Genomic DNA, 8461 nt, shown 5'->3' with positions numbered 1-8461 from the left:
TCAGCTGTCTTTTTGTTGACGGCACTGGAAAATCTGCAACTGCTTGAACTTTAGCCGGGTTAGGCTGCAAGGTGCCTTCACCTACGATGTAACCAAGATATTCGACTTTTGTTAGACAAAAATTACTTTTACGGATATTAATGGTCAAACCTGCCCTACGCAATCGTGTTGCGATCTCAGCCAAATGAATTAAATGTTCATCAAAACTTTGCGATAATACAAGTAAATCATCCAAATAAACCATAACATGACCTTTCATGTCGTAAGGAATTACTTGATCCATCAATCGGCTCATGGTCTGCGGTGCATTGCACAATCCGAATGGCATCCGCTTAAATTGATATAGCGGCCTGTTCGGGATAGTGAATGCGGTTTTTGCCCGCGATGATTCATCCAAGCAGATTTGCCAAAAGGCATCTTTTAAATCGATTTTCGACACACAATGTACAGGAGGAAGTCTACTTATCAAGCCATCAAAATTTGGTATAGGATAAGCATCCTAACTGGTCACTTCATTTACCTTGCGGCAGTCTAAACAAAATCTGACTTTTCCAGGCTTAACAATCAATATCGCGGGAGATAACCATGCGGAATATGGAGCTTCTTCAATGACTCCAAGCTTGATCATCCTATCTACTTCTTCGCACAAAAATTTTTCCCTTGCTGGTGATAACGGATAAAACCTCTGTTTTATGGGCTTGGCGTCCCCAGTATCGATGATATGTTCTACAAGAGGAGTCTTTCCTAGACCATCAATTTCAAACGAAGGAAAGGAAGTGATTACTGATTGTAAGCGTTTCTTTTGGGCTAGGGTTAACGACAACTGATTCGACTCCACTTCTTCGAAATCCACTGAGTTCAACGTATTCGAATGATGTACTGAAATGCCAAACGCTCTCCAGAAATCTATTCCACAGAGAACGTTTTCCTTGATAGACGGGACAATTAAGAATTCGAAATTATTTGCAATGGAGTTATAAACGATAGGAATTGAAATGGAACCTACAACATGTTGTTTTTGTCCGTCGGTGGTTCTCACATCGCCTTTTATTTTGTTAAAGTCAATTTTCGAATCGAGAATTTTATTCGCTAAGCTCCCTCCAATCACGCTTTTCGTAGCCCCACTATCTAACAAGGCTAAGTAATGCTGATTGAATATTTCTAAATTCGTGAACGGCCGCACATCGTTTGATCGATGATCAATCGCTGAAATACGATGCTTATTTAGCGAGCGTCGCTGAGTCCATAGGTTTCTTAGTCTCTCTGACGAACGAGGCTTAAATTCAACTTTGGGTTCTGAAGCGAAAATAGTTGCCCAACGGTCTAAATATTCGTGTAAACGGACGTGGTAAGGTTTAAGTTTTGTCTGACACGGTTTTGATAAGTCTGGTGTGAAGGTCGAATCAGGTGTTAAGGTATCTTTATTAAAGTCTGGATCCGAGGCTATTGACGACGGACATTCGCGTTTAAGAGACGACGAAAGTCCTCCGGAGAGTTTCCCGAAACAGGGTTACACTTTCTACAAGTGGGTTTGTAAGTGTCAACGGCACCACAGCCGTAACAAAATACACGACGCGCTTTTAAACATTCTTGATATCTGTGTCCCTTTTCCTCGCAGTTCCAGCAAATCAATTTATCCGGAGAATGTATAGCATTTAAGTCCCCAGTTTCTACCAGATTCTGCGTAAGATCCGTCATTGTGGTATCTTCATGGACTACCTCGTTGACTACTCGTTGTGGTTTAATTGGTCGAGAAATTGGCTTGGAAAGGTAATTCGAATAGAACGCTTCATGCTTGTGACATTCTTTGCGTATTGTCGCAAGACTCGGAGTATTTACATGAAGAAGTTCGTGTCTCAATTCTGGTTTTAGGTTGCGCTTGACATTGATCACTAACTCTGAGTCTGACATTGGTTCCCGTAACGCATCTGACAAGGCAAGAATCGTATCTAAAAATTCATCAAAGCTTTCGGACCCTCGTTGTTTGCGTCTTCTAACCATGTCTTTTATGTCTTCGTCTGATCTGTGGTCTTTATATCTTTCTCGCAAGCATGTGCACAAATTGAACTAGCCTGTTTGGTCAGTCTTACGGTGATATCTCCAAAAATATGTCAAAGCTGGTCCGGTAAACAGCAAATTGGCAAACTGATATAACAACCTAAAATTGTCATTTAAACATTGTGAAGTCAAGCAATTTATGCGATATATAAAGTCGTCGACTGGGATATCACTAGCCACGCCTGAAAATCTGACATCCCAATTGGATATGACACTCGATATTTTGTCGGGCCTATCGACTGCGTATTCACGTCTCGCATCAGACTGAACACTAGCATTCGGTAATCTCGAAGCGTTGTTCGATCGCGGTGCATCACGTGGAAAATCATTTTCCCATTCTAATTGGGGTTCCTCACGTGGCTCCTGATACAAGTTTAAATTTCTAACTGCGGCATTTAATTCTTCGGACAAATAGGACGCCATTTCAGCCTTATGGGCTTCCAATATCTTACTGATAAGCAACTGCACACGCTGTTCTGACAAACCAAGCGATTCCTTAGAAGGTTGGGTGTTTCGCGATCCCGCTTGCTCCCGAGAGTTGGTCGGCCCACTAGGACGACCTCTGGCGGCTTTAGGAGTATTTCGAGCATTACTTCGGGTAATAGTTCGGGACCGAGGAACGGCCCCCGTATTTGTAGGTCTTTGTGAAGCTACTGCATTCAAGTCACTGCTATCTTCGTATAATTCTCGACTACAAACTCGTTTGCAAGTGTGACATGTCTCATTGCTTCTTAACCATTGATTTAGGCAATTTCGATGAAATTTATGAGCACATGGAGTTTCTACAGTGTCTGCATCACCAATCGATGATTCATTGCAGATAGTACACACTGCAGGTGCTTCGCTGAGAGTTAAATTTTCCTGACTACGAACGACAGCCATCATCAATAAATCGATTATAATTGGTCAAAGAGTTAAATGGGAATTGATCCCGAAAGGATTTTAATTTTAAGATATATACGAGAAGCGCTAATGAGCGATAATTATGAAAATCGGAAACGGTTTTAAGGCAGAAAGAAAAGGTTTAAGGCACTTCGATGCTAATACAACAATATTATAACATTTTATAACATGGGACTTATCCTTAGGTAAATACATCGCATAATCTAAATCTCTATGTTTGATATATCTTCTTACGAAAAGCAAGCAAACTATTTTACTAAATCAGTGTTGAGTTGTCTGAACTAAGTTGAAGAGGGACGAGTCGAAATAACCCAACCAGAACAATTCTCAATTCAACTAGAACAAACGGAATGTTATTATGCCCTACCAACCTTCTATCACTTGGTAGAGAACCGACTCGAAATCAGATCTAAAAGTCCTAAATGAATCAAAAGTGGCGAAAACATAATGAGATTTCTAGTGGAACAGTATAACTGATGCACTAAATAAATCTCTCGACTATTTACTTCCTGGTCTGGCTCCAACAAAAGACATCAGAATACCAGCAGTTCCAAGAGAGGATAAATGTCGTCACGGAAACTAAAATTATTTGGATGGTATATTGTGATAAGGATAAGAAGAAGGGTGAAAGCTAGCATGGATTTAACGTAGGATCGTCCACATTGGCTCGTGACAAATCATGTTACAAACAATGCTATCGGCTCTCTCCTAAGTTCTTGTGGGCCAATTCCGGATCTCGGGGGTGAGAAGCGGAAGAGCAGAAGTTCAGGCCCCACGTTGGGCGCCATTTTTCTTATTATTTTATCATGTAACGAACACGACGGCTACGCTGGGCGCGTCTTGCCTAACACTCGTGTTGTGCATTGGGAGCGTACTCCGTCTACGGGTTCCGACCGTGCTCAGGGAAGTGGCGTGGGTTCTTTTGCTCCCTAACACACTCGACGCGTCAAGTATAATAAAGAAAAAAAAGGTAGACAGAGTTAAGGTAGGACGGAATACCACGATATATAAGGAGCGACTACGATCTGCAAGCAGAATATATCATATAGAGCCAAGGAGCTAAGATGTTGGCTACCCTCGGTCTTCATCCACCCTGCCTGTAGCTGCATCTGCGATTGTCGTTGCAACTACCCTTTTGTATGCGATACTATTTACCTAAGGTGCCCAAAAAGGAATTAAGATTTCATTTTATCATATAAGTGTATTAAAAGAAGATTTAAACTCATGATCGTACTTCATTATACATTAAGTGAGAAGAACAACGTTTTTCCCTTTTTTTTTTTTTTTTTTTATAAAACTAAACTCAATCTGGGCAAAAACACACATGAATGAGATTACACTTCGAAACTAATACGAAGTTAAATCACTGCTGATCTGAATGATCCACAAAAGTTATTTGTAATTACGAAGGCTGATTAGGAGTACACCAGGAGCACCCTTGTGCTATTGAATATTCGTAGAGTCTTAAAAGAACAATTCATTTTTTATGGGTTCACGGTATAAAATTAACAGACCCGTCGAACACGACACAGGCCACGCTTCTTGCTACCACCCCTACTCAACAGCCACACTAGCCACACAAAAAATAAGTGGATTAAAGTAACAGCACAGAAAATTATTACAATCACAATTGCAACGCTGTCGATCGTGTATATTCGAAGTGACAATTGCTTTTATATTAAAGCATATATGGTTAGGATTAGTGACTCTAGTTATAATTATTTACTCAATTTGAAAAAATAACAGGATTCAAATTTTTATCGATTACTCGGTAACTGAACAAGGTTTCGAATAACGGAAACAAATCCGATGTAGCAGGACCTACATCTACAATTTCAAGTCTCTTGCTTTTAGGGTTTCTGATATCTTTGTGTTTATACATACATACGGACGGACGGTCGGACAGACAGACGGACAGACAGTCGGATATGGTTAGATCGATTCGGCTGTTGATTTTTATCAAGAAAATATATACTTTATGTGGTCGGAGATGCCCCCTTCTGCCTGTTACATACATTTGCACAAAAAGTTCAGGGTATAACAAATGTATGTGAGAGTGCGTGTATTATTCGCCATCCTATTGAGTTTCAGACCGCAGCGGGTTTCGATGCGTATACAAGGCGTCTCAGAAAGCAACTAACTTCATCGTTCTTGCTTTTCCCTTTGTATCATATCAAATCACGCTCGGCGACATTATCGCCTCGCCCTGAATGCTTCTAGAACCGTCGCAGCATACAAGCATGCCAAAAATATTGATATTCCCAATCATTATTGTAACATTCCACGAGCAACAACACAGACGTTCGTGTGCGCTGATATATAAATAAGTTATCCTGAAAAATAAATACAAAAAAAAAATGAATAATATTAAGTGACAGCCGCTTGTACGCGGCCGCTACCTATAAATAGTGAATTTGCTGTTAATTAATACCGAAAATAAACAATTATTAGAATAATAATAATTAACTTAATAAAGCATTACATGTCGTCAATATAAATTATATGAATTGCTTATTTTATTGCTGGAGCCTCCCAAAAGTGGTAGAAAATCCGCCTGATTTTCGCCAGTCCTCTTTGCCGCACCTCATTTATAGTGACACTTCTGTTTCGCCATCACTATTAAATTTAATTAAATATATATATTTTTCTAATATTTTAACTATCATTGCATTTCTTTTGTTCACTTGTCTTATTTATATCATTTAATAATACTACAGATTTGCCTGCTCTTATAATTTTATTGTTTTACATGTGGCCGACTTGCAGGCGGCCCTGGTTTTTCTCTATCCTAGGCTCCGCCTAACAACAAAAACCGCCCTTTCTTCGAAAACGCAGAAATTTATGCTAAGGAACTTGTGAGTCCGATAGCTGTGCACCCCTTGAATACATCCATATATTTTTTCATCCACCAATAACCACCTTCAATTGGCAATCAACACGGAATATTGTTTTATTATTGTGTTTCGTTTTGTATATTGCTGCCCGTAATATATTTTAGGTATTAAGATTAGGTGACTTGAGCTGTCATAACCTAAAAGGTACTGATTGACTGTTGTCAATTTTCAATTTATTAACTACGACTTTAGTCTCCATCTCCATCCAATCCCATCCCATCTCCGATAACTTTAGTTTTCCCACACGTAACTGATGATGATTTTAGATGTTGATGCAAACGCAGTGCCGGTGAAAACGTACTACTAGAAGGCAACATCGAACGCACCTAAGTTTGTACGTTTGATAGATATTGATATCATTGAAGATGTCATCACAAATACAGTATCTAATACGTTGACTTAAAAATAAAGTGGAAGAAACGTTTTTCTATAAAATATACAGTGTTTTCTTTTAATATGGGCACACTATCGGATTTTGGTCAAATAGCTTTGAAATGGGATCCAAAAAACCTAGAAATTCGTACCATGTCAGTCGAAAAAACTTTAGAGCCGTTGGTTTTGCAAGTGACAACGCTAGTGAACACTAAAGGGCCAAGCAAAAAAAAAAAAGGTGAGGCCGCAGTAAAAATTAATTTTAATTTAATTTTAAAACGCTATTAAGCTTTCAATCGAGAAGTTTAATAGGTTATTTCGACTGAGTTGGTTAATAATTTTAATGATAATAAGGGAAAGAAATGCCTTAATATACATAAACGCGTATTTATATGTATATTAAGTATATACTATACTAATATATACATACATATGTATGTATGTATACTCTTCAAGTCAAAAGGATATGTGCGCCTATATTAAAAATAATTTAATAGCTTATATATTAGAAATAAATGAATTTATACAGCAAATTAGTTTATTCAATGCTCTTACACGTTTAATATTGAAAAATTATAACATTGTATAGAAAAAAAAACTTGTATATTTTTCAGGAAAGTATTAAAAATATTGTTTTTTTTTTAACGAAAATTGGATTACGCGTTCTTAATGTGTTAATTGAAATATAATAGAAAAACATTTTTAATAATGAGTGTTGCCTCCTTGATATCTTACAACTTTAAACCCCCAGTTTTAATAGCAGCATAAAATGTATGACGTTCAAAGATATATCGTAAGGTGAGGTGTTTACGTTTTGTGCCGGAAATAAACGGTTTTGCGAGTCGAGCATTCTGAATTATCCTTTTTAATATCGATGATGATAATTCAAAAAGCTTAACTTTGTATATACAGATTTCAATAAAGCTTATTGTTTAGCACAAATTAAGTAAATTGCTAAAATGTTGACTGAGATAATAAATAAAATATAAATGAAAATATTTTTTGTATTCATTAGGTCCATTTAATTAAAACGTTCTTCAAGAGTAAGTTTGATAATTCCAAATCATATAATCTCTTGCAAATTTAATTCTTGTTTAGCTTTGGGAATACCATTCAGATTTGTTTTTGCTTAATTTTGGATCGGCTCGGCTATAGAGTCCTTCAGAAGTTGATTTTTTCGCACTTCAAAAGGTTTAAATCCGGACTACCCGAGAATTCTTTCTAAAAAAAACTTTGTGATTCTAACTTTGTTTTCATCAAAAGCATTGTCGTTTTTTCCACGACCTTTATTTTTCAAAATTCAACATTAAAACAATGAAATTGCTTCGAAATTGTGTTCGACAGACAATTGTGTGTGGAAATTTTTCAAATAATTTTCAAACTGTGATTAAAAGTAATTTGACAATCAATACATGGCTGATACTAGGTAGAAAGAAAAGTTTCTGCAACTAATGAATAGGAAAGTATACATGTGTGTCTCAGAACGCTGTAGATAACAATGTTGCTGACACTCGGATTAGTTGTTATAGCCGCACACGGCGTAAGATTGTTGATCATGCACAAAATTGTCGTTATTATGTACGGTCCTTTGACATTAAGCTGGCGGGATGTGTTAACTTATATATTCATTGTAAAAAGAAGTAAAATACCGTAACTGTTTATAACATTCCGAAGATGTTATTTCCGGCACCAAAATGGATGCAGATATTTATCTCGTCAGTTAAACTTAGGGAACTACAACATAAGCCTATTTTTCCCGGTATCAGAAAAAGGTTACAATATACATTGCTTATTTGCATGAGGATTAGCGCGTTAAATGTTATTGATTAAGTCCCAGAAAAAAGAAGAAATCTTATAAATAGCGGTCAAATATATGTTAAATGGATCCCAAAAACTAGGTATTTATTTTTAATGCAAAATATGTAATGATTAAGAGAATAAAATTATGGTTGTGTATGTAGGCACATTATTTTAATTTTGAACATAGAAGATTGTATTCTTCGGCCCAGTCAGGTCCTTTTTTATACCCAAAACCCAGTCATTATGGAAAAAATTGTATACTGATCTTGTGTATATGTATGCGCCTGGAAGAAAAAAGCATCTAAGGCTAGCCAGGTCCTTCCGTCTGTCCATATGCTTTAGCGGGTGGATCTCAGAACATATGGTAAATTGAGTCTTTAAATTTTGAATGTAGGCCCTAGTGCGCGTTCATTTCAATTCCGACAATCGATAAC

The 8461-nt window shown here is 37.2% G+C and overlaps 1 protein-coding gene across 1 annotated transcript in view; it reads left to right on the top strand.

The window, feature by feature from the left end:
- Positions 1 to 6227: 6227 nt before the first annotated feature.
- alpha-Cat (catenin alpha) overlaps positions 6228 to 8461 on the top strand; it is a 32987-nt gene continuing 30753 nt past the window's right edge. Inside the window, exon 1 of the mRNA XM_002058703.4 lies at positions 6228 to 6465. Coding sequence (XP_002058739.1) covers positions 6312 to 6465 — 154 coding nt within the window. The 5' untranslated portion in view covers positions 6228 to 6311. The remainder of the gene's footprint in view (positions 6466 to 8461) is intronic.

Source organism: Drosophila virilis, unplaced genomic scaffold, assembly GCF_030788295.1.
Source record: "Drosophila virilis strain 15010-1051.87 unplaced genomic scaffold, Dvir_AGI_RSII-ME tig00003822, whole genome shotgun sequence".
Lineage (NCBI taxonomy): Eukaryota > Metazoa > Arthropoda > Insecta > Diptera > Drosophilidae > Drosophila > Drosophila virilis.
This window is presented reverse-complemented; position numbering and strand designations above follow the sequence as displayed.